This window comes from Pristiophorus japonicus, chromosome 6, assembly GCF_044704955.1.
Source record: "Pristiophorus japonicus isolate sPriJap1 chromosome 6, sPriJap1.hap1, whole genome shotgun sequence".
Classification (NCBI taxonomy): domain Eukaryota; kingdom Metazoa; phylum Chordata; class Chondrichthyes; family Pristiophoridae; genus Pristiophorus; species Pristiophorus japonicus.
Window position 1 is genome coordinate 256504521 of NC_091982.1, and position 27584 is coordinate 256532104.

The 27584-nt window shown below is 43.7% G+C and overlaps 1 protein-coding gene and 1 long non-coding RNA gene across 5 annotated transcripts in view; one reads left to right on the forward strand and one right to left on the reverse strand.

Moving 5' to 3' along the window:
• Positions 1-27584, forward strand: part of LOC139266055 (uncharacterized) — a 115432-nt gene that overhangs the window by 26624 nt on the left and 61224 nt on the right. The gene's annotated exons all lie outside the window — the stretch shown is intronic.
• The window catches only part of mffa (mitochondrial fission factor a), a 38213-nt gene that overhangs the window by 9978 nt on the left and 651 nt on the right, over positions 1-27584 (reverse strand). For 2 of the 4 annotated variants that reach the window (XM_070883884.1, XM_070883883.1), the window contains exons 2-5: positions 9828-10045; positions 6701-6864; positions 3911-3999; positions 633-800 (exon numbers count right to left, since the gene is read on the reverse strand). In XM_070883884.1, the coding sequence (XP_070739985.1) occupies positions 633-800; positions 3911-3999; positions 6701-6864; positions 9828-10041 (635 nt within the window). In that variant the 5' untranslated portion in view covers positions 10042-10045. The remainder of the gene's footprint in view (positions 1-632; positions 801-3910; positions 4000-6700; positions 6865-9827; positions 10046-27584) is intronic. The other 2 variants (XM_070883886.1, XM_070883885.1) reach the window with 1 other exon arrangement.

Consider the following 27584-nt stretch of genomic DNA (forward strand, 5'->3'; position numbering starts at 1 on the left):
CCCCGTTTTCTTGCCTCTTCCAGGAGACTGCGTGTCTCTGTGGCTGGGGAATGGTGTGGGATCACATGGGTTTAATGGTGTGTATAGATTGCACCATGTAGGATGGGACAAGCATGATGCCAGAGCTGATATATTTACATCCCTATGTTTCTGTTTTGGCTAATTCAGCGTTACACTGAGATTGAAATTGGGACAATCATGATCTGTACAGTCAGCTACTCACAGGATAAACTCATTGAGAATGAGGGAAGCTCTAGTTTTATTTATTAAATGGATGCAGTCTGTTTTTTGCCTTCTCTTTGGGGGACCTGCTATCTCCCATCGAGGTGGCAGCAGGTAACCGGCTCCCATGTTTCTACCAAAATTGCCCAATCCTATGCCCCTTCCACTGACAGCTAGATTGAGATTATGAACTCACGGTGTAGGGAAGATGCAGAAACAAATGAATATCCTGCTACCAACTAGCTCAAAAATGAATTTTGGACCCACCTTTTAAATATCAGAACATGGTAATTAGACACAAGCCACTGCTTCTAAATGCATACATTACGGAGAAGGAACTACTATGGCAAGCAATTAACATCCGCTACTGTATTACAGCACAACACAACTGAAGTCCAACAGCCAATCACCTTCTGCGATTTTCATCTAGCATGTCCAAGACTTGCTGGTAGGCCCTACGGGTGGTGGAGTGGATTATTGACAAAATGCCATGAGGAGAGTATGCGTTTGGTCCATCTTCAGAGATGAGTGGAGGGTAAAGACGAGGCTGAGGCTGAGGTTGGGGGGTTGGTGTCACACTGTCCATATGCACACAACAGAGCAAGAGAAAAACATGGAAATCAAATTCAGACAGAACTACAAACAATGGACGAGCTTCACATACAAGTGATACTGTAGAGTATTAGTCTCCCAGTCACTTCCAAGCTCTGAAGATAATTCACTTTAAAGGTGGCACTACGGAAGGGTGCGTTTAACCTACAGTGCACCTTTATGTGATTTGCTCATATTTTAAAAAAAAATACTTTTTCAAAATATTAGCAAAGTATGGATCTCCACTTCCTTCAGCAAACACTGGAATGGAAAGCAGATAAACGGGAGGAACACCAGTCAAGGGGATCCCTATGGAGTATATTTTGTCCATAGTAGTGATACTGATGTAAGAATTATCTTCTTTTCTCTCCCCTCTCCCCAGCTTCCACCAAGTACTTACTTAGTGTGTATTTTTTAAGCAAATACTCAGATCTGAAATAAAAACAGCAAATCAATGGACACACTTCAGTCTGAACAGCTTCCAATCACACCAATGCCAATACTTTGGACCAGAAGTACTCTCAGGGATCCTCTTGGCTTATGTTACTTCCATCATATACTCTGAATGAAATGAACAATACACAAGGCTGAACTACCCTAAAAAGCAACATCCTGTTTAAAAAAAAATCCAACAGGTAATATTTCAGTAAATTACCATCTCTTAGCTAACATTTGGTATTAGTGAAATGAAGAAAAGACCATCTTATTTACAGTATGTTTTACAGAATTTTTCAAAAATACAAACTTACCATGGCAAACAAAGAGTTTCTTTTTTAGAAAAAGATTATCACCTGGAGTTTAGACGCATCAGTGAACATTCAATTTAGTGTTCAACATTAGAAAAGTTACCGACTTTGCAGAAATGTAAGACTGAATGTAACGTGATCAACCATAACCAGCTATAGCCATGCAGAGCTCCAGAAGATAGCGAGCAGGTACTAAATCAAGGTTAAGACCACGGTTTTTTGCTCCTTTGCTCGCAAGCTCTCAATGTTTCACCCAATGGGTGGAGAACTGCGGGCTGGAGAGTGTAGAGGCAGAAACCCTGGGCCTACAGGATAAGAAACCTATAATGCTACTTAAATAGAAGAGAAGCATCACAGCCTGGGCACAAGAGATTCAGTGCCTGGAAGCTTTTTGTTGCTGCACTGGAGGATTTCAATTCAAACCTTTAAATGGAAGAGTAGCAAAGTGTTAAAAATTATAATACAGTTGTGCATCTATAATTCCCACTAAAGCAGAGCAGGATGCAGGACAGCCAATATGCCATAGAGAAGGAAAAAAAAAATAAAGTGGGCGTCACCTAGAGCTGCTTTACTACACTTCCTAGAAGCCTTTTACAAAGCACCCTTGGTTAGGGTATGGCTTAAGGGTATTCAAAGTGTAAAAAGGATTGAATATTATACCATCAAATTACTGAATCCTTAGGTCTTCTCTTCATAAAATTATTAGGTCCTCCTTCAAGGACTTGCATGTTCACTCACCTATATTTGCATACAAAGTAGACTTTGTTGTTTTGAGAACCCAGTAATATACCTACACGATATGGAATTCTAAAATCACACAATTTTTTTCTTTGTGGAGTTTGGAGTCGCCCATAACCTATTAACAGAACCTTTGGACTTCAGTTGACCTAGCTATAATTGTAAACCAATATAAATTTAAACATTGATAAACTGGCCTCTTCCCACATGCAATTGTAATGGAGATGCCTATGAATGAAATGAGGTACAACCTTCTCGGTCATCGGTGTGATAAAAGAAAATTCCCTAAAACGGCCACCAATTTATCAGTCACTTGATATAAATTCATGGTCAAATGAATAGTTCAATATATCTGAATCATGCAATTTGGATGAAAATGTCCCCACCCTAATCCAATCCTCAAATGTGATCAGCTACCATAAAACCATATTGGACTGCATTTCTTTCTCCAGCAAATGGAGGTGGTGAGGCTGCTAGCTGGTTTGATATCTGTAGCAAAATCTTACACCCATTCTTGAAATGCAGTTAAGATTTCACTAAAAATAGAGAGTCTCCCCAGCTCTCTCAGCAACTTGTCCAGTACTTGCATAGTTAATGAAGTCATTAAGCCTGCAAATCAATGCTGCTACTTTCTAGATCTCCTATTTTCTACAGGCCACGGTGTTCTATGTAGGCCACCTTCTTCTTTAAACTAGTTTTAAAATATCTGTCACAGTAGGTGCATGTGATGTATCACATCCTCACATGCAGTGCATAAATTCAGTTGGTCACGGGGTAAATTAAAATTCCTTGTTCTTTCAATCTGATGGCCAGGCATGGATAAGCCATTCGGCTACAAATGCACTATCTTAGATCCTTCCACTAACTAACTATCTAAGTTCACTGTGCAGTATCGAGTGATTCTTATTAAAAATCACTTTTTCTGCTACTGTTTACATTTTTTTTTTAAATCTAACTCGAATAGTGGCAAGGATCTCTGTAGTCCACAGAGATATTGGGGTGGGGAAAAATGATAAATAACTAATCAATTATTAACAATTGTCAAATCCGCCTCAATCAATATTGGGATCAAGTGTTCTTTCCGTTGAAACTACAGCATGATGCAATGTGTGTTCAAATAGTATAATTGTATATTAATCATAAACCTTTTGACTGTAACTTACTGTGTAGACTAATTCAGCTTCCCGTTTGTGGAATCAAAGAGGAAAGAGGAAGAGGAAGTTTCTCTTTGTGGGGAGATGGGGCAAGTAGTGATGCAATGAGCTTTGATCAGGGCCATTAAATGTATATTCCAACAAGAAACTAAATGTACTACAGGACAAGGGGCTTCATCAAGACCTAAAAAGTGGCAAAGAGCAAACGGAAACACTTGCTGCTGAATTATTTGTGAGAAAAAAGAAATAATCAAAAGTATAGAATATTCAAGATCTAGACCATTACATACTAGCTATACTCAAAAGGAATAAAACAACAACTATAACAACCTGTGGTCCAAGACTTAACTTACCAGCTGGGAAGGAGCGCACCAAATAACAAAGGAACGCCATAAAGGAAGAAAAATAGGACTACTGAAGCTTTATATTGAACTGAAACATAGTCGGAGGCTTACTCACATGGACTCTGTTCTGACAAGCTGCCCATTCTGTCGGGCAGTATTTTCGCTCATTGAACGCTCCCTCCGCACACGACTGTGAGCGCGAACCTAAAGAGAAGGCGTTCAGTTAGCAGACACATTTGTCGAATTACTTTTACATTAAAAACGCAAGCAAGTCACTCAACAAACTATTTCCTACAGAGGAAGTTTTCAACACCCAAGACATTTCCCTACTGAAGCTAAAAAAACAAAAGCCGTTTGCTCTCGAGTGAATAAAATCAGTGACGTCTCCCCTTCTACCATCCTGCTATCTGTTTCTCCCTCTTTCCTGCTGCAGCTAATCCTTTTGCTGTGCCAAATACCAAAATGTACCTTTTTTTTTCTTTTGGACATTATTCCCCCTCATTAAAATTCAAGAACCAATCTTGGATAAGTTCATAAGTCCAGACCCCCAACTTAAAAAATATTTTTTCAGCACCAGCACAGGCAATAATACGTTTTCCATATACGAATGGAACAGCTTAGAAAGCTGACAAAGCCGACAGAGCTATCCAGCCTAATCTCACTTTCCAGCTCTAGGTCCGTAGCCCTATAGGTTACGGCACTTCAAGCGCACATCCAAGTACCTTTTAAATGCTGTGAGGCTTTCTGTCTCTACCACCCTTTCAGGCAGTGAGTTCCAGACCCCCACCACCCTGTGGGTGAAGAAATTTCCCCCCTTATCTCCTTTTATATTTATGCTATATATAGTCAATCATATACAGAGCGCGACATACCACTTATTTAGTATTTATAAATAAATCATTTATATTGTAGATATGGGGCAGCCTTAGCCACCATCTATCATGTTGTTCAATGCAGCAGATTTGCGCCGAATCTTGTCATCTATATTTTTGTAAAAGGTATAGATTAATTTATTTATATACATCAATGATTTGGATGAAGAAATTGAGTGCAATATCTCCAAGTTTGCAGATGACACTAAACTGGGTGGCGGTGAGAGCTGTGAGGGGGACGCTAAGAGGCTGCAGGGTGACTTGGACAGGTTAGGTGAGTGGGCAAATGCATGGCAGATGCAGTATAATGTGGATAAATGTGAAGTTATCCACTTTGGGGGCAAAAACAGGAAGGCAGAATATTATCTGAATGGTGGCAGATTAGGAAAAGGGGAGGTGCAACGAGACCTGGGTGTCATGGTACATCAGTCATTCAAAGTTGGCATGCAGGTACAGCAGGCGGTAAAGAAGGCAAATGGTATGTTGGCCTTCATAGCTAGGGGATTTGAGTATAGGAGCAGGGAGGTCTTACTGCAGTTGTTCAGGGCCTTGGTGAGGCCTCACCTGGAATATTGTGTTCAGTTTTGGTCTCCTAATCTGAGGAAGGACGTTCTTGTTATTGAGGGAGTGCAGCGAAGGTTCACCAGACTGATTCCCGGGATGGCTGAACTGACATATGAGGAGAGATTGGATCAACTGGGCCTTTATACACTGGAGTTTAGAAGGATGAGAGGGAATCTCATAGAAACATACAAGATTCTGACGGGACGGGACCGGTTAGATTATTACCGATGCTGTGGAAGTCCAGAATCAGGGGACACAGTCTTAGGATAAGAGGTAGGCCATTTAGGACTGAGATGAGGAGAAACTTCTTCACTCAAAGTTGTTAACCTGTGGAATTCCCTACCGCAGAGAGTTGTTGATGCCAGTTCATTGGATATATTCAAGAGGGAGTTAGATATGGCCCTGACGGCTAAAGGGATCAAGGGGTATGGAGAGAAAGCAGGAAAGGGGTACTGAGCGAATGATCAGCCATGATCTTATCGAATGGTGGTGCAGGCTCAAATGGCCGAATGGCCTACTCCTGCACCTATTTTCTATGTTTCTATGAAACAGTTTAAACAGAAGACTACTTGTGCACACCTTGGCTGGTGCTATTACAGCAGGTGGAAACACTTTAAACAAACGGAGAAAACATTAGCCAGCAAATTGGGACAGAAGGTTACAGGAATAAGTGGAGACTGAAATGATCACGTATTCCAAAGAACACAACAGCTTGTGTGATATCTGTGGAGAGCAGTGAGGATGCACAAATACCTCTGGAGTTTCACTTGATTGAATTATTTAAACAGAAAGTTCCCTAAAAAAAAAATGAAGTGGGTAGACTAGACTCCCTAAGGTAGAATGGACTTGTTCTTTGCTTTATGGTCTTATGACAGAGGAACATATTTTGCTTAACATCCCATTAGTGCCATGCAACAGAGCCAGTTCCTAGACCATCCTTCTATCCTCCAGATATATTGGTGCACATTTACTGTGAGTGATTGAGGTGTGATCGGTGAATAATTTCATCTTCAAGGCATTTACAGGCTGTGTTATGTTCAGTTGAGCTCTCTAAAGTTCTTACATTTTTCTGTGAGCACTTAGCTCTAATCATTTTAGGAGTAAATGACAACTCAATAAAAACATTTAGATACCAGCTGAAACGTGCACAAACATGACCAAATTGTAAGGGAATATTTGTTCATCATTGAGCAGTTCCCATTAAGAAGCTCCTATTGAATACAAAACTACTACAACACACCGAATAAGAAAGAAAACAATGCATTTTGGTGGCAGCATCATCAAAATGGGAATGATAACTCTTCATTCTGAGCCCTGGTTGCTGCACAGAGCACCCCGATGACTACAAATAAATGTTTATGTAACATTAATACTGCATATTTTGTTAATATTTTTTCTTTGTGGTACGTTGCAAAGAGTACAACAATTATGGTGGGCAAGGGACTCGGCTTGTGTCATTAACCACTTACCTCCTCACTCTGTGGTGTTGGAACAACAGGTCGCTCAAGATCCAAGAAATCTAAGGGTTGCTCACTTAGAGTAAGTACACGTGGAGGTGTTTTCAATGCCAAAGGTTCAGTAGGGGTTGATGTCATAAGATCAAGATCTCTTGGTCTGAAATGGTTATGGTCACCTAGAATAACAGCCAAAACAGTCTGTCACTCTTTACAAAGTCTTCAGAGCTGTACAATTACATTATTATAATTAATGTGATACAATAATCTTCAAATACTAATTGCAAAGTAGAAAAAAATCCCTACAAACCAAAAATTGTTAAGAATTACGCTGTATATACAGAAAAATCAGCGAGACTTGGAATGAAGGAGGAGGAGGGATATAGTAACAGAATAGCCTCCACTATTTTTCTTTTGGACCCAGAAGATTTTAAACAATGTCTTATCCACACAAATCACTGCTCAGAATTGTAACTTCTTTTAGATCAGCCACAAGTATGCACTGAGAACTCAGGATTGTATATAAACCTCATTCACCTGCTAAGTTTTCTAGTGGTTTGCACATCAGGACATTTATGGTACTCCTTTATCAGCCAATTTACAAAAATCAAGGTGAAAAGAAACAGGATTACAGAAGCTTTAGTCAGGGATATCACTTCAAAAAAGGTAACAAAAAACTCTGCGCAATCATTTATTACCAAAATCAGCTGCTTCCATCTAAATTAATATCATTTTTCAGTTTGCTTCTTCCTTCAGCAATATTAAATACTCAATTACACCAGATAATCTGAAGCATTGCCATATCAGTAAAGAGTGCAACACCTCATTCTGTACACAAGAAACAGCAGGAGTAAGCAATATGGCCCCCGAGCCTGCTCCGCCATTCAGTATGATCATGGCTGATCTTTGACTTCAACTCACTGGAGTTCAGAAGAATGAGAGGGGACCTCATAGAAACGTTTAAAATTCTGACGGGTTTAGACAGGTTGGATGCAGGAAGAATGTTCCCAATGTTGGGGAAGTCCAGAACCAGGGGTCACAGTCTAAGGATAAGGGGTAAGCCATTTAGGACTGAGATGAGGAGAAACTTCTTCACCCAGAGAGTGGTGAACCTGTGGAATTCTCTACCACAGAAAGTAGTTGAGGCCAATTCACTAAATATATTCAAAAGGGAGTTAGATGAAGTCCTTACTACTAGGGGGATCAAGGGGTATGGCGAGAAAGCAGGAATGGGGTACTGAAGTTTCATGTTCAGCCATGAACCCATTGAATGGCGGTGCAGGCTAGAAGGGCCGAATGGCCTACTCCTGCACCTATTTTCTATGTTTCTATGTAACTCCACTTTGCCGCCTTATCCAAATATCCCTTTCTCCCTGGATTCCCTTAATATCCAAAAATCAATCTATTTCAGTCTTGAATATACTCATCGACTGAGCATCCTCAGCCTTCTGGGGTAGACAATTCCATTGATCATTTTGTAATATTGTGTTTAGGCCAACGGAGTATCCTTGGAACAAGTGTGTCCGTCGCCTCCCCTCAGAGGAAAAGACATAACTAATGCACAACAAGCTGTCCATTCAAACTAAAAGGTTCCTTAACTTTATGCTTTGACAAAATTAAGATAACCTACACAAGAAAGAGGGTTTTCATGTTTACAGATTACATTCTAGATGAGGGTATAAATGGGCACTCTATTTTAGGAACAAATTCACCCCCTTTTTAAAAACTTGCTTTGTTTTAAGTAGTCACAATTTGTAACTTCTTGAAACATGCAGTCCTGCAGTTATTGCGCAGAACTCAGCATTGGTGGACAGAATCCAGGCACCCAAAGCATTTACAAAAGAGCACCAGAAGCAGCCAGTGCTTTCTAGCTGCTCACAAAATGAATCTCTGAGCAAAGCATAATTTCTGCACGGTGGGGGGGGGGGGGGGGGAGAGGAAAGGCGGGGAGACATTCCTCTCCCTCCCCACACTGAATTTGCAGTCACCGTCACTACTACTCCTGATCAATAACACCATTGCAATACAGAGGATTCAAACGAGCACAAATGTCTTGCTCTCTCTCAGGCCAGAGTAGGAATGGTAAGTAATCTTGCATTCCCTAACCACTGACTCCATTCCTCTCCCTAGCATCAAGCGGAGGCTGAACCAGACTGTTCGCAACCTAGGTGTCATATTCGACCCGGAAATGAGTTTCCAGCCACATATCTGCGGCATAATTAAAACTGCCTTTTCCCACTTCCGTAACATTGCCCGCCTCTGCTCTTCTGCTGCTGAAACCCTCATTCATGACTTTGTTACCTCTAGACTGGACAACTCCAACTCACTCCTGGCTGGCCTCACACATTCTACGCTACGTAAACTTGAGATCATCCAAAACTCAGCATCCTGTGTCCTAACTCGCACCAAGTCACGTTCACCTATCACCCCTGTGCTTTCGGACATTGGCTCCCGGTTAAACAATGCCTCAATTTCAAAATTCTCATCCTTGTTTAAAAATCACTCCATGGCCTTGCCCCTCCCTATCTCTGTAATCTTTTTCAGCCTCATAACCCCACAAGATGTCTGCGCTCCTCAAATTCTGCCTCATTATAACTGCTCAACCATCAGTGGCCATGCCATCAACTGTTTGGGCCCCAAGCTCTGGAACTCCCTCCCTAAACCTCTCCATCTCCGTTTCCTCCTTTAAGACGTTCCTTAAGCAAGCTTTTGATCACCTGCCTTAATTTCTTCTTTTGTGACTCTGTTTCAAATTTATCTGTTTTGTCTTGTAACACTGCTGTGCAGTGCCTTGGGACGTTGTATTACGTTAAGGGGGCTATATAAATAAAAGTTATTATATCCAGGTTAGAGGAAGAGGGGACGGCATGGAACAAACTCACCCTCTAGACTGGAGGAGCGTGGGGCAAGAAAGTCTGCAGGGGCAGTAACAACAGACTAGAACAGTAAATTACACCAGTGACTACACATCAAAAGTACTTAATTGTTGCTTTGGGATCTGGTCCCGAGGTTGTGACACTCTATAAATGCAACTCATTCTTTCATCCATCTTTTTAAAAAAAGTTAAATTTAATTGAGGCTCAGTGCTGTGACAATTGGTTTGCCATTTCTAAAGCTTTGGTCTGAACCAGGAATACTGTACCTGCTATAAAAATCCTCTCTGGCACCTCCATTACCACTGTGGTGTTGTGAAAGTCTCCTTGTGCCCACTTGTCTTCACCATCCTCCGCTGCAACCTGAAGCTTCTCGGGAACTCTCATTCGCTGGCTAATGCCTTGTGTGTAATCCATCTCATACTGGATGCGGTTTATTTCGGCCATGTCAGCGGTGGGAGAAGGAAATGCTGCTGCGCTCATGATACTGAAAGTAATAATGACTATTAGAGCAAATGCAACAACCAGAAAGGAATTTGAAGATTAGTTAAAATAGAGAATCTCAACTGCAAAACCAAACTAAACCACAAGCAAAGCACACAACTGGAATGGATCAGATCAGAAATTAAAATGACTGATCAAGAATGTCCACGCTGCAAATGATTGTCCACACCACTGAATAGCCCATAATGCCTTGTTCTCCCTACTGTCTGGCCTGTAATAGTGCTACACAGTTAAAAAATCTCAGATGTTAGCTGACAGAAGAAGATCAGATGAGCTCTTGTACTCCTTCTCTGATCTGCATATACTACTGTAGCATTGCCACTAATGCTTCAGTAAAGCAAAATGGCAGATGGATGAAATTTTCATACGCCCAGTACACTCAGCCACAGTTAGAGATTTTGCTGTACAAAACTTGTGTTGGCTCTGGCCAGCAATTTGAGCGACATAACACTACAACAATAACTTGCACTTATATAGCACCTTTAGCATAGAAAAAGTTTCAATGTGCTTCATAAAGGCATAATCAACAAAACAAAATGGATACTGAGCCGAAGAGGAGATACAGGTTGAACTTCCCTTGTCCGGATCCCTCGGGACCTGGCCTGTTCTGGATAAGAGATTTTTCCGGACTGGGGGTGGTCACGTTAGATTGGATAGTACAGGTACTGAGCAAGGCGATGTCGGGGCTGGCTGGTTTGGGGCTGGGAGTGCGGCAGAGACATCATGGGGGGGGGCGGTGTGGATTGCGGGGTCAGGCCAGTGATTGCAGGAGTTGGCAGCAAGGAAGGACTTAAATTTGTTCACATCGGAGTTCTGCGCATGCGCCACCCGGTGGCCGGAAACGGTTCTGGACGAGGGGTGGTTCTGGATAAGGGAGGTTTAAACTGTATTAGGAAGTGATTAAAAGCTTAAAGTCGGAAAGGGAGGTGGAGAGGCAGATGGGTTTATGGTGGGAATTCCAAAGCTCCCAACGGTGGGGCAAAGCGAGGGAGCAGGGGGAGGGGCATTAGGGTGAAATACTAGTGATGGTCGCAGTGGGTGCCATCCGAGGTGATAAGAACATAAGAAATAGGAACAAGAGTAGGCCATACGGCCTCTTGAGCCTGCTCCGCCATTCAATAAGATCATGGCTGATCTGATCATGGACTCAGCTCCACTTCCCCGCCCACTCCCCATAACCCCTTATAGTTTAAGAAACTGTCTATTTCTGTCTTAAATTTATTCAATGTCCTAGCTTCCACAGCTCTCTGAGGCAGTGAATTCCACAGATTTACAACCCTCAGAGAAGAAATTTCTCCTCATCTCAGTTTTAAATGGGCGGCCCCTTATTCTAAGATCATGCCCCCTAGTTCTAGTCTCCCCCCATCAGCGGAAACATCCTCTCTGCATCCACCTTGTCAAACCCCCTCATGTGTTTCGATAAGATCACCTCTTATTCTTCTGAATTCCAGTAAGTAGAGGCCCAACCTACTCAACCTTTCCTCATAAGTCAACCCCTCATAGAAACATAGAAAATAGGTGCAGGAGTAGGCCATTCGGCCCCTCGAGCCTGCACCACCATTCAATATGATCATGGCTGATTATGCACTTCAGTACCCCACTGTGGGTGTCCTTGAAATGTTTCCTCTTCCCACCTGGGGATCGCTTGCTGTGTAGGAGTTCCGAGTAGAGGGCTTGCTTTGGGAGTCTCGTGTTGGGCATGCAGACGATGTGGTCCGCCCAACAGAACTGGTCGAGTGTGGTCAGTGCTTTGATGCTGGCCTGATCAAGAAAACTGATATTGTTGTTTGTCTCTGAGCCATACAGGAGGGCGGGTATCACTACAGCCCCGTAGACCATAAGCTTGGTGCTTGTGTTCTCTATTACTTTGCTTTCAGCTGTGGCTCAGTGGGTAGCACTCTCGCCTCTGAGTCAGAAGGTTGTGGGTTCAAGTCCCACTCCAAGGACTTGGGCACAAAAGAAAACTAGGCTGTCACTCCAGTGCAGTGCTGAAGGAGCACTGCGCTGTCAGATGTGCCATCTTTCAGATGAGACGTTACACTGAGGCCCCGTCTACTCCCTCAAGTGGATGTAAAAGATCCCATGACATTATTTCAAAGAGGAGCAGGGAAGTTATCCACGGTGTCCTGGCCAATATTTATTCCTCAATCAATAAAAACCAGATTATTTGATCATTATCACATTGCTCTTTGTGGGAGCTTGCTTGTGTGCAAATTGGCTGCTGTGCTTCCTACATTACAACAGTGACTACACTCCAAAAGTACTTCATAGGCTGTAAAAAACATAAGAAATAGGAACAGATTTTTGAACTATAGGCGAGTCAAGGGTTATGGGGAACAGGCAGGAAAGTAGAGTTGAGGCCAAGATCAGATCAGCCACGATCTTATTGAATAGCGGAGCAGGCTCGAGGGGTCATATAACCTACTCTTGCTCCTATTTCCTATGTTTTTTCCTCAGCCTCCTCTGTTCCAAAGAAAACAACCCCAACCGATCCAATCTTTCCTAGCTAAAATTCTCCATTCTAGGCAACATCCTCGTAAATCTCCTCTGTATCCTCTCTAATGGGTAAAAAGTCACAATCCTGTTGGGGAAATCACAAGGAATAAGTGTATCATTAAGACCTTTTTGTACCACACACACGCGCCTCGTATTCCTAACATTAATTCAGTCTATAGATATATATTAAACGTCTTGTGCCTTCATCCAGCTCCTGTTTAATATTTAATCCCTGTAACTGTCATGTTTTTTTGTGTCACGGTGACAATTGTGTCACAATATTTCAATCACATGCTTTTTTATTGTTTTTCTATTGTATTGTCTTATGCTTTGAGTCCTACATTACTTGCTTCTCTACTTAGGCGATGATGGAACACGTGTTTCATTCCCACCTCCTTGCTGCCATTGTGTTCTCTCATCATTATCATAGGCAATCCCTCGAAATTGGCTTGCTTCCACTCTAAAAGTGAGTTCTCTGTCACAGGTGGGGCAGACAGTGGTGGAAGGAAAGGGTGGGTGGACTGGTTTGCCGCACACGTCTTCCGCTGTCTGCGCTTGATTTCTGCATGCTCTCGGTGACGAGAATCGAGGTGCTCAGCGCCCTCCCGGATGCTCTTCCTCCACTTAGGGCGGTCTTTGGCCAGGGATTCCCAGGTGTCGGTGGGGATGTCACACTTTATCAGGGAGGCTTTGATGGTGCCGACCAGTATTGTACGTTAACTAAACCAGGAAGACATTATTTGGGAAGTGGAAGTAACTCCCACCAGTAACCATTCAAACTGAAAATAAAGATGTAAATATGCAATCAATATGCATTTTTATGTTTGCCTGGGTCTTGCTGTGGAGGTCACGAATTCCAAAGGCTAATTGGAGCTGCGTCGGCCCCAAGCTCTTGAATTCCCTTCCTAAACCTCTCCACCCTAAGCTCTGGGAATGACCTTCCTAAACCTCTCCACCCTAAACTCTGGAATTCCCTTCCTAAACCTCTCCACCCTAAGCTCTGGGAATGACCTTCCTAAATCTCTCCACCCTAAACTCTGGGAATTCCCTTTCTAAACACCTCGGCCCTAAGCTCTGGAACTCCCTTCCTGAACCTCTCTTCCCCTTGAAGATCCTATTAAATCCTGCATCTCTAAGCAAGCTTTTAATCACGTTCCGTTCTTTAGCTCGGTGTATGCTCCTGTGAAGTGCTTTGTGACATTACATACTTATCAGGGAAGGCTGAACAGACTAGAGAAGACTGAGGGATGACCTGATAGAGGTCTTTAAAATTTTGAAGGGGGTTCGATAGGGTAGACGTAGAGAAGATGTTTCCACTTGTGGGAGAGACCAGAACTAGGGAGCCATCAATATAAGATAGTCACTAATAAATCCAAGAGAGAATTCAGGAGAAACATCTTTACCCAGAGAGTGGTGAGAATGTGGAACTCGCTATCACAGGGAGTGGTTGAGGCGAATAGCACAGATGTATTTAAAGGGAAACTGGATAAACACACGAGGGAGAAAGGAATAGAAGGTTATGTTGATGGGGTGAGATGAAGAGGGGTGGGAGGAGGCTGGTGTGGAGCATAAACACCGGCATGGAGCTGTTGGGCCGAATGGCCTGTTTCTGTGCTGTAACATTCTATTGCAATTCTACATAATATTCTACGATGGTTTCTCATTCCATGTCCATATTCCCGTTAATACCACTTGTCTTTTGTACCCTTTCAGACTCTTGAATATCTGTTATCTTGAATTAAATCTCTTTGGTGACTGGATGTCACATTACAAAGTTCATGTGAGCACTAACTCCTCGAAACTATGATTTACTTTGATTTAAGGCTTCACCTATTTCAGCTGTCCGATTCCAAGTGCTTGATGTACAAAACCTAGGTTGCACGCACCTGGCGTATTCCAATATACCGAAGCTGGGTTTTCCGCTCCGATCCACCTGTTTTCGCCCCCAGAGGGTCGGCAATGGCGGTGGGTGAGCTCTTCTGGGCAGGCGGACAGCTTCCAGCACCCCGCCGGGGTTTTCGGGGCCGGTTTCGGCGGGGCGCAGAGCTTTACCGCCTGGAAGAGGCGAGCCGGTGTGCAACACCCCTGGTTGTGACACCGGCTCGATTTTTGAGTCCCGCCCAACCCGTAGCACAGGGTAGAACGCCCTCTAGTGAGAACGCGTGTGAAGGCGGGCGGTCCAAGCTGTAGCGACAGCAGTGAGGTAAGTAATGTCGACCTCAGGCAAGTGTGATTGTTTTCTCTTTTTTTTTTGGCAATTTATGTTGTGGTGGCGTGCGCTATGTATTGGGAATGTTTTTGATGGGTTTTATCGGGTTTATTTTTTTTCTCCCCAGGCCTCTCAGAGCGCTCCGAGGCTGGCTGTTTAACTCGGATTTTTCCGCATGCTCAGCCGGCCTAGCGCCTCCCTTAGCGCTCCGCCCCACACTCGGGGCCCAGCTGCCCAATTTTGCTGACTGAGGCGCAAACTGTTCCCGGACGGTATCGGGACCGCCCCGAAATTCTAAAAGCCGAATACCCAGCCCCCAGGGACTTTGCTGTAACCATTCAGCGTCTATCCCTCTCGGACATCGCACTGATTGTTCATCACTTCTCCCGCAACGTGAATGCATCTCCGTCCATGTGGGCCAGGCCAGTGTCCAGATGGGCAATGCCTGCTGGGAGCTGTACTGTTTGGAACACAACATCCAGCCCGACGGCCGTAGACTTGACAATAGAGGCACTGGAAGGGCAGACGACTCCTTTGACACCTTCTTCTGCGACATGGGAACTGGGAAACACGTGCCCAGGGCAATCTTTCTGGATTAAGAACTGTCTGTGATCGGTAATGGAAAATACTCATCTCTGAGCTCTCGACCACATATCTGCAGCATAACTAGGATCGCTTATTTCCACCTCTGTAACATCGCCTGTCTCCGCCCCCTTGCCTCAGCTCATCTGCTGCTGAAGCCACCATCCTTTCCTTTGTTACCTCCAGACTTGACCATTCCAACGCACTCCTGGCTGGCCTCCCACATTCTACCCTACGTAAACTAGAGGTGAACCATAACTCGGCTGCCCTGTGACCTAACTCGCACCAAGTCCCGCTCACCCATCACCCCTGTGCTCGCTGACCTACATTGGCTTCCAGTTAAACGACGCCTCGATTTCAAAATTCTCATCCTTGTTTTCAAATCTCTCCATGGCCTCACCCCTCCCAATCTGTGTAATCTCCTCCAGCCCCACAGATGCCTGCGCTCCTCTAATTCTGCCCTCCTGAGCATCCCCGATTGTAATCGCTCAACCATTGGTGGCTATGCCTTCTGTTGCCTAGGCCCCAAGCTCTGGAATTTCCTGCCGAAACTTCTCCACCTCTCTTTTCTCCTTCAAGATGCTCCTTAAAACCTACCTCTTTGACCAAGCTTTTGGTCACCTGCGCTAATTTCTATTTATGCGGCTCGGTGTCAAATTTTTATCGCATAATGCTGCTGTGAAGCGTCTTGCGAAGTTTCACGACGTTAAAGGCGCTATATAAATACGAGTTGTTGTTGTATAAAACATGCTACTGAATGTTTTACGCAGCGAGTTGTTACGATGTGGACTGCGCTGCCTGAAAGGGTGGTGGTAACAGATTCAATAATAACTCCCAAAAGAGAATTGGATATATACTTGATAATGAAAGATTGGCAGGGTTATGGGGAAAGAGCAAAGCGGGGAGTGGGACTAACTGGATAACTCTTTCAAAGAGGCATGAAGGGCCGACTGGCCTCCTTCTTTGATGTATCATTCTATGATTCTAACTCTTGGTTCAAGATACCCTTGAGTTTAGACTCGGAGCTTCCCTGGTTGTGGTTGAATCACCGGGTGGTGGAAGAGCAGTCCGAGAGTAGAAAATGCTGATAGGATTGCTCATCTTTCTCTCTGTACAAGATTACTGTCAAACATAAGAACATAAGAAATAGGAGCAGAAGTAGGCCATCGGTCCCTCGAACCTGCTCCGCCATTCAATAAGATCATGGCTGAACTGATCTTGTCCTCAACTCCACTTCTCTGCCTGTTCCCCATAACCCTCGACTCTCTTGTCATTCAAAAAACATGTCTATCTCCATCTTAAATATATTCAATGACCCAGCCTCCACATCTCTCGGGGGAAGACAATTCCAAAGATTCACGACCCTCAAAGACGAAATTCCTCCTCATTTCCGTTTTAAATGGGCGACCCCTTATTCTGAATCTATGTCCCCTAGTTCTAGATTCCCCCATGAGTGGAAACACCCTAGCAAGCCCCCTCAGAATCTTATATGTTTCAATAAGATCACTTCTCATTCTTCTGAACTCCAGTGAGTAGAGGCCCAACCTGCTCGACCTTTCTTCATAAGACAAGGCTTGCCACGATACATACCATATGTTCCCCCCGCCCTGAGATTAAAGAACAAATGTTGAAACTCGTTGGCTGAAACTGTAAATTATCCCATCGCGTAGCTACAATTACTTTCAGGCAAGTCTTGAAATGAAAAGCCGCAAATTGTATAGCATAAAATGATACAGCACAGAAGGAGGCCACTCGGCCCATTATGCCTGTGCCGGCTCTTTGAAAGAGCTGTCCGGTTAGTCCCATTCCCTTGCCCTTATACAAGAACATAAAAAATAGGAGCAGGAGTAGGCCATATGGCCCCTCGCGCCTACTTCGCCATTTAATACGACCATGGCTGATCCGATAATGGACTCGGGTCCACTTCTCTGCCCGCTCCTCGTAACCCCTTATTCCCTTATCGGTTAAGAAACTGTCTGTCTTAAATGTATTCAATGACCCAGCTTCCACAGCTCTGAGACAGCGAATCCCACAGATTTACAACCCTCAGAAGAAATTCCTCCTCATCTCAGTTTTAAATGGGCAGCCCCTTATTCTAAGATTATGCCCCCTAATTCTAGTCTCCCCTATCAGTGGAAACATCCTCTCTGCATCCACCTTGTCAAGCCCCCTCATAATCTTATATGTTTCGATAAGATCACCTCCCATTCTTCTGAACTCCAATGAGTAGAGGCCCAACCTCCTCAACGTTTCCTCATAAGTCAATCCCCTCATCCCTGGAATCAACCGAGTGAACCTTCTCTGAACTGCCTCCAAAGTATATCCTTTCGTAAATATGGAAACCAAAACTGCATGCAGTATTCCAGGTGTGGCCTCACCAATACCCTATATAGCTGTAGCAAGACTTCCCTGCTTTTATACTCCATCCCTTTTGCCCATCTCCCATAGCCCTGTAATTTTTTCCCCTTCAAGTATTTATCCAATTCCCTTTTGAAAGTTACTATTGAATCTGCTTCCACCGCCCTTTCAGGCAGCGCGTTCCAGATCATAACAACTCCCTGCATAAAAAAAATCCCCCTCCTCCCCAATAATCCCCCTAATATTTTTTTGGTGAGCAGTCCGTTTAAGGGACTAAGCGGCCTATTCAAAACTCTGCACATGCCTGAAATGTCACATTGAAAAACCAGTGATCGGCCTGCGTGGGATCTCCATGACAACTGCGCTGGTCAACGTGAACATTGACCTCTGGTTCTTTTGTCAATTATCTTAAATCTTGTCCTCTGGTTATCCATTCTCCTGCCACTGGAAACAGTTCATCCTTATTTACTCGGCTAAAAGCCTGAGTATCAGCTGTGGCTCGGTGGGTAGCACACTTGCCTCTGAGTCAGAAAGCCATGGGTTCAAGTCCCACTCCAGGGGCTTGAGCACAACAAATCTAGGCTGACGCTCCCAGTGCAGTGCAGAAGGATGTTTGAAGGCCTTAGAGAAGATTTAAGAGAATGATTCCAGGAATGAAGGACTTCAGTTATACTGATAGACTGGTGAATCTGGGGTTGTTCTCCTTGGAGAAAAGGAGATTTGATAGAGATGCTCAAAATCATGAGGGGTCTGGACAGAGTAGATAGAAACTGTTCCTGTGGTGTCAGCTGTGGCTTAGTGGGCAGCACTCTTGCCTCGGAGTCAGGGACCTAAGCACGATAAAATCTAGGCTGACGCTCCAGTGCAGTGCTGAGGGAGAGCTGCACTGGCGGAGCTGCTGTCTTTCAGATGAGACGCTAAACCGAGGTCCTGTCTACTCTTTCAAATGAATGTAAAAGATCCCATGGCACTATTTCGAAAAAGAACAGTGGAGTTATCCCCAGTGTTCTGGCCAATATTATTTCCTCAATCAACATAACAAAAAAAAACAGATTATCTGGTCATTATCATGTTGCTGTTCGTGGGGCTTGCTGTGTGCAAATTGGCTACTGTGTTTCCAACACTACAAAAGTACTTCATTGGCTGTAAAGCGCTTCGAGATGTCTGGTAGTCATGAAAGATGCTATATAAATCACAGTCCCTGCCGTTATGGCTCAGTGGGTAGCACACTCGCCTCTGAGTCAGAAGGTTGTGGGTTCAAATCCCACTCCAGGAACTTGAGCACAAATATCTAGACTGATGCCGCACTGTCTTTCGAATGAGACACCAAACCGTGGCCCCGTCTGCCCTCTCAGATGGATTTCTTTCTTGTCTAAAATCTGTTACCTCTCTAACTTTTTCAAGTTCTGACGAAAGGTTAACCTGAAACGTTAACTCTCTCTCTCTCTCTCTCTCTCTCTCCACAAATGTTGCCTGACCTGCTGAGCATTTCCAGCATATTCTGTTTTTATTACAGATTTATAGTCCTGTACTACTGGCACCCATGTTGGAAATTAGGATTCAGAACAATCCCGACTGCTAAACGTCACCCTGATACAGTAAGCAACAAGCCATGTACTTGCCACAGCGAAGGTTGCACTTGACCATCTGGTTGCCCGGTACAAAGCAAGAGCTGGTGATGTCGGCCACAGACAGTTGCTCGTGGTAAGCTTTCTCAGCCGCGATCACTGGAGCATGCATCACCAGAGGGAAATGGATGCGAGGATAAGGCACCAAGTTAGTTTGAAACATAGAAACATAGAAAATAGATGCAGGAGTAGGTCATTCGGCCCTTCGAGCCTGCACCACCATTCAATAAGATCATGGCTGATCATTCCCTCAGTACCCCTTTCCTGCTTTCTCTCCATACCCCTTGATTCCTTTAGCTGTAAGGGCCATATCTAACTCCCTCTTGAATATATCCAATGAACTGGCATCAACTCTCTGCGGCAGGGAATTCCACAGGTTAAGAACTCTCTGAGTGAAGAAGTTTCTCCTCATCTCAGTCCTAAATGGCCTACCCCTTATCCTAACACTGTATCCCCTGGTTCTGGACTTCCCCAACATCGGGAACATTCTTCCCACATCTAACCTGTTCAGTCCCGTCAGAATCTTTTAAGTTTCTATGAGATCCCCTCTCATCCTTCTAAACTCCAGTGAATACAGGCCCAGTCGATCCAGTCTCTCTTCATATGTCTGTCCTGCCATCCCGAGAATCAGTCTGGTAAACCTTCGCTGCACTCCCTCAATAGCAAGAAGGTCCTTCCTCAGATTAGAAGACCAAAACGGAACACAATATCCCAGGTGAGGCCTCACCAAGGCCCTGTACAACTGCAGTAAGACCTCCCTGCTCCTATACTCAAATCCCCTAGCTATGAAGCCCAACATACCATTTGCCTTCTTCACTGCCTGCTGTACCTGCATGCCAACTTTCAATGACTGATGAACCATGACACCCAGATCTCGTTGCACCTCCCCCTTTCCTAATCTGCTGCCATTCAGATAATGGACTACTTGCCTTCCTTGGTGGAAGGGTCCATTATGAGGGGGCATAGGTTTAAGGTAGTTGATGGAAGGTTTAGAGGGGATTTGAGGGGAAATTTCTTCACACAGAGGGTTGTAGGAGTCTGGAACTCATTGCCTGGAAAGGTGGTGGATGCAGAAACCCTCAGCACATTTAAAAGGTGCTTGGATGGGCACTTGAAGAGTCATAACCTGTAGGGATACGGACCAAGAGCTGGAAAGTGGGATTAGGCTGGATAACCTCTTGTGCGCTGGCGCAGATATTGAGGCCAGATGGCATGAGCTGGACAGCAGCAGAGGTCACATAAAAGTTTCAGCAAAAGAAAAGAAGAAACGCTGGAACCAACTTGCAGAAGATTACTGTGCAATGGTGACCACCCTGAGATCTGGAGGTCAGTGCAAAAAGAAGTGGCAGGACCTTGGTCAAGTAGCTCGTGTAAGTGAAATAATAGAAAAGCAAATTATAATTTAAATGGAGAAAAATTACAAAGTGCTGCAGTAGAGAGAGACCTGGGAGTCCTTGTGCATGAAACACAAAAAGTTAGTATGCAGGTACAGCAAGTAATCAGGGAGGCAAATGGAATGTTGGCCTTTATTGCAAGGGGGATAGAGAGTATAAAAGCAGAGAAGTCCTGCCACAACTGTACAGGGTATTGGTGAGGCCACATCTGGAGTACCGCATACAGTTTTGGTCTCCTTATTTAAGGAAGGATATACTTGCAATGGAAGCCGTTCAGAGAAGGTTCACTGGGTTGATTCCGGAGATGAGGGGGTTGACTTATGAAGATAGGTCGAGTAGGTTGGGCCTATACACATTGGAGTTCAGAAGAATGAGACGTGATCTTATTGAAACATATAAAATAATGAGGGGGCTTGACAAGGTGGATGCAGAGAGGATATTTCCACTCATAGGGGAAACTAAAACTAGGGGACATAGTCTCAGAACAAGGGGCTGCCCATTTAAAACTGAGATGAGGAGAAATTTCTTCTCTCAGGGGGGGGGGGGGGGGGTTGTAAATCTATGGAATTCTATGCCCCAGAGAGCTGTGGAGGTTGAGTCATTGAATATATTTAAGGCGGAGACAGACAGATTTTTGAGTGATAAGGGAATAAAGGGTTAAGCGGAGCAGGCAGGGAAGTGGAGCCGAGTTAGTGATCAGATCAGCCATGATCTTATTTCATGGCGGAGCAGGCTCGAGAGCCAAATGGTCTACTCCTGCTCCTAGTTCTTATGTATTATGATGGAGACCTAATTGAGGTATATAAAATTATGAGGGACCAAGACAGAGTGGGTGGAAAGGACCATTTCACTTAACAGAGGGATCATTAACCAGGCGGCATAGATTTAAAGTAATTGGTAAAAGGCTTAAAAGGGGATTTGAGGAGAATATTTTTCACCCCGAGGGTGCTGGGGGTATGGAACTCACTGCCTGAAAGGGTGGTAGAGGCCGAAACCCTCATAGCGTTTAAAAAGTACTTGAATGCGCATTTGAATTGCCGTAACCTATAAGGCACGGACCAAGAGCTGGAAAGTAGGATTAAGCTGGATAGTTGGATTAAGCTGGATAGTTCTTTGTCGGCCGGCATGGACACGATGGGCCGAATGGCCTCCTTTTGTGCTGTAAATTTCTATGATGACTACAATACCGTGTAGGTTGTAAATACAAGTGTTATACTCCCCAGTGTAATCACTAGGGTTATTGCATAGATTGGACTAATCTTTAGGGAAAATAGCACTTGAGCCAATGTTTTTACAATATTATTTACAATCTACATTAACGACTTGGAGGAAGGGACTGAGTGTAACGTAGCCAAGTTTGCTGATGATACAAAGATGGGAGGAAAAACAATGTGTGAGGAGGACACAAAAAATCTGCAAAAGGACATAGACAGGCTACCTGAGTGGGCAGAAATTTGGCAGATGGAGTACAATGTTGGAAAGTGTGAGGTTATGCACTTTGGCAGAAAAAAATCAAAGAGCAAGTTATTATTTAAATGGAGAAAGATTGCAAAGTGTCGCAGTACAGCGGGACCTGGGGGTACTTGTGCATGAATCACAAAAGGATAGTATGCAGGTACAGCAAGTGATCAGGAAGGCCAAAGGTATCTTGGCCTTTATTGCAAAGGGGATAGCGTATAAAACAAAGGAAATCTTGCTACAGCTATATAAGGTATTGGTGAGGCGACACCTGGAATACTGCGTGCAGTTTTGGTTTCCATATTTACGAAAGGATATACTTGCTTTGGAGGCAGTTCAGAGAAGGTTCACTCGGTTGATTCCGGGGTTGAGGGGTAAGCCATTTAGGACCGAGATGAGGAGAAACTTCTTCACTCAGAGTTGTGAGCATGTGGAATTCTCTACCACAGAAAGTTGTTGAGACTAGTTCGTTAGATATATTCAAAAGGGAGCTAGATGTAGCCCTTACGGCTAATGGGATCAAGGGGTATGGAGAGAAAGCAGGAATGGGGTACTGAAGTGCACGATCAGCCAACTACTGCCTCCACTCATTCGTGAGAAATTCTTCGTCCTTAAGCCGTGTTGCATGTTGCAGCTCTGATTTTTCCACTGAGAATTAAAAGTTCTCACTTTAGTTCTCACACACAACTGGCTCTTTAAAAATGGCCAAATGCAGACCAGGTGGTGTGCTGGGCATGCGCGCCTACAGCAGACATGTAAAAAATGTCTTTTTTTTTTCTCGCGCATGCGCAGAAGGGGGAGGGGGTATCATTTTTTCGACGCAGACATTAGGCTCCACCCCCCCCGCCCCCCCCCCAAAAGCTAAAAGACAGGCTGCACGGCGCCAATTTCAGAAATTAGAATGGGGAAACTTGCAAATTATATTCTTGGAGTAGTCGGGGCCAAAATAAACGGGCGTAACTCTTGAAAAATGCCACAAAATGGCATTGGGGAAAATTGAGCCCCTAAGGAGGGATTATACTTGCATTTGAGGTAGTTCCTGGGATGAAGGGGTTGTCTTACGAGGAAAGGTTGAGCAGGTTGGGCCTACTCATTAGTTCAGAAGAATGAGGTGTGATCTTATTGAAACATAAAATTGAGGGGGGGGGGGGGGGCTCGACAAGGTAGATGCAGAGAGAATGTTTCCCTTCATGGGGGATCTAGAACTAGGGGGCATATTTTCAGAATAAGGGGTTGCCCATTTAAAACGGAGCTGAGGAGGAATTTCTTCTCTCAGATGTGGTTGTGAATCTTTGGAATTCTCTACCCTGTAGAGGCTGAGTCATTGAATATATTCAAGGCTAAGATAAGTCAACCTCCTCATCTCAGGAATCAACCTAGTGAACCTTTGTTGAACTGCCTCCAAAGCAAGTATATCCTTTCGTAAATATGGAAATCAAAACTTTACGCAGTATTCCAGGTGTGGCCTCACCAATACCTTGTATAACTGTAGCAAGATTTCCCTGCTTTCATACTCCATCCCCTTTGCAATAAAGGCCAAGATTCCATTGGTCTTCCTGATCACTTGCTATACCTGCATATTAACATTTTGTATTTCATGCACAAGTGCCCCCAGGTCCCGCTGTACTGCAGCACGTTGCAATTTTTCTCCATTTAAATAATAACTTGCTCATTGATTTTTTTTCTGCCAAAATGCATGACCTCACACTTTCCAACATTATACTCCATCTGCCAAATTTTTTGCCCACTCACTTAGCCTGTCTATGTCCTTTTGCAGATTTTTTTGTGTGCTCCTCACACATTGCTTTTCCTCCAATCTTTGTATCGTCAACAAACTTGGCTACGTTACACTCAGTCCCTTCCTCCAAGTCGTTAATATAGATTGTAAATAGTTGGGGTCCCAGCACTGATCCCTGCGGGACCCCACTGGTTACTGATTGCCAGCCCGAGAATGAACCACTGATCCTGACTCTCTGTTTTCTGTTAGTTAGCCAATCCTCTATCAATGCTAATATATACCCCCAACCCCATCTTATGCAGTAACCTTTTATGTGGCACCTTGTCAAATGCCCTCTGGAAGTCCAAATACACCACAACCACAGGTTCCCCTTTATCCACCCTGTTCATTACATTATCAAAGAATTCCAGCAAATTTGTCAAACATGACTTCCCCTTCATAAATCCATGCTGACTCTCCCTGACCAAATTTTGCTTTTCCAAATGTCCTGCTACTGCTTCTTTAATAATGGACTCCAACATTTTCCCAACCACAGATGTTAGGCTAACTGGTCTACAGTTTCCTGCTTTTTGTCTGTCTTTTTTTTTAAATAGGAGCGTTACATTTGCAGTTTTCCAATCTGCTGGGACCTCCTCAGAATCCAGGGAATTTTGGTAAATTACAACCAATGCATCCACAATCCCTGACGCTATTTCTCTTAAAACCCTAGGATGCAAGCCATCAGGTCCAGGGGATTTATCTGCCTTTAGTCCCATTATCTTACTGAGTACCACCTCCTTAGTGATTGTGTTAAGTTCCTCCCCCCTATTGCACCTTGATTATCCACTGTTGGGATATTGTTTGTGTGCTCTATCATAAAGACTGATACAAAATATTTGTTCAGATTTTCTGCCATCTCCATATTCCCCATTACTAATTCCCCGGTCTCATCCTCTAAGGGACCAACATTTACTTTAGCCATTCACTTGATTTTTATATACCTATAGAAACTTTTGCTATCTGTTTTTATATTTCGTGCTAGTTTGCTTTAACACGTCCGTTGGTCATGAAAGGCGCTATTCTTTTAGTGCAATCACATCTTTCCTGTAATGTGGTGACCAGAACTGCACGCAGTACTCTAGCTGTGGCCTAAGTAGTGTTTTATACAGTTCAAGCATAACCCCCCTGCTCTTGTATTCTATGCCTCAGCTAATTATCCCAAATGCCTTCTTAAACATCTTATCTACCTGTCCTGCTACCTTCAGGGATCTGTGGACATGCACTCCAAGGTCCTTCTGTTCCTCTACACTTCTCAGTGTCCTACCATTTATTGCATATTCCCTTCCCTATTAGCCTTCTCCAAATGCATTACCTCACACTTCTCCGGATTGAATTCCATTTGCCACTGTTCTGGCCACCTGACCAGTCCATTGATACCTTCCTACAGTCTACAGCTTTCTTCATTATCAAACACATGGCCAATTTTTGTATCATCTGCAAACTTCTTAATCATACTCCCTACATTCAACTCTAAATCATTGCTATATACCACAAAGCAAGGGACCTAGAGCTGAGCCCTGTGGAACCCCAATGGGAACAGCCTTCCAGTCACCGACCATTAGTCATACATTTCGGATTTATACTATAAATACTCATTAGTCAGTGAGTCAGTGACTCGAAGGCATACATTTAAGATCATAACCAAAAAGGAGGTGTTAGGAGTTTGTTTATGCAGAGGGTTGCTGGAACATGGAAACCCCTGCCAGAAACACTGGTGGAAGCAAAATCCATACAGCATTGAAAAGGAAAGTTAAAAAAATATATATTTTTTTTTAAAAAGGTATGGGTAAAAAGGATGTGGCAATGTGACTAAATGATTAGCTCTTTCAAGAAGATGCCTCACCACCACCTTCTTAAGGGCAATAAATGCCAGCCTTGCCAGCGATGCCCACATCCCAGGAACGAATAAAAAGATAGTTGCCATAGGTATGACGGTTCCCTTCTGTGCTATAAAATTATATGATTCTATTCCTCTCCCTTTTAAAGAGTATTTTAAGAGTATATTTTAAGAGTAGCATTCTTATAATTTATTATATCCTTGTTCTATCAATTATACCCAAATCAGATCTCCAAAATATAATATTTCTGCTTTTCAAAAGAAAATCCATCTGTTTTTGCTCCCTCCTCCCCTGCAAAATCCTCACGCGATTCCTGATCTCAGCTGAGAAATTCTAGGAACAAGTTTTAACTCGAGACTTGTAAGGCAGAGGTAAATTAACACAATTTGAAAAAATATATACAGTAGAAAATTCATTACTTCTGTGCGTGTGCCCCATCTTACTGCACTAAAGTGTCAGCCTAGATGCCTAAATGATGCGATCTTCTTAGCGAGACAGCTACCACAGACAACAAAAATTAATGTTAAATTAGTGTCTATCAGAGGATAAAATACATGCCGCAGACTCAATCCTTAATTTCTAAATATTCACTGAAGCAGCACAAGCAAATTAATTCTCTTAAAGAAAACTACTGGGTTACAAATTGGTATCACAAGTATTGGAGAGGTTTATAAGCTGAAGGAATATGATCACTTGTTGAGGAATTCAAGCAGAACACAGCAGCCCAGAGGTCACTGAACCCCTGTCCAAGTCTTCCACTTTGGAGTGGTGTATTTTGTTTGGGCCTATTCTCCCCCAGCCCAGTGTATTCCCGTGTTGACACCACCTGAGGCCATCATTTAAGTGAGTGCCTTCATAACAAAACCATTTGCAAGAGGAAAAATAGCTCAGGAGAAAGCAGAAATGAAAACAAAACCAAAACGATGTACCAAATATTAAAACCCTGACATATTCAGTCCTGACAAGAAATAACATTCCTTAAGTAATAAAGTTATTACAGAGTTAGGTGTCTGCAAATCTTTGGCGTTGAAATGATAAACTGAAACCATTTATCAGGATGACTAGAATACTTCCACCTGCAAGTTGCCATTTAAAACAAAAATCAATTTTAAGGCCTCTGGCATTACTGCACCACAACTGCCTGCCAGAAATATTAGTACTTGAGTTAGCCAACTCTAATTTTCCTTCAGTTTTTGAGATCAGTGCCATTCTCCCCAGCAGTGGGGAAAATGTGGATGTGCCCACTTTCCCTCGGTTGTGACGGTAGCAGAGCTTTCAGCCATCTTGTTGTCCCCCCCACCACCCACCACACTTGGAGAACACTCTGGCTAAACCCCTCCACATTGCTACATTCCTTCAATCGCCTCCTTAAAACCTCTCTAAGACCACCTAATTTCCCTTCCGCTCCTGCCAAACAGCCTTGGGAACATGTTCTTATATTTTTTTTTAAAAAAGAGTCATGATAATAAATATGAATGGGCTGCTGCTCTATCATGTAAAAAGGACTAAATTTTTTTGTAGCAAGTGGTGTCCAGTGCATGAAGATAAAGGTGCAGAGCCAGAAATGGACTGTGACCTCCATCTATCTGTCCCAGCATTAGACTTTGACCTTAAAGAGCACCCACTGGGCCAACACTGCCATGTCCTGCACCAGCCCAGAGGGCGAAGCTGCTAAAGCCAGGGCCAGATCTGGCAGGAAGGGCCCGAGGGAAATGATCGGGGCAGGTTGCCCTTCACTTGGATTTCATGTTAAAAGTTATCTCTCTCCTTCCATTGCTCGGG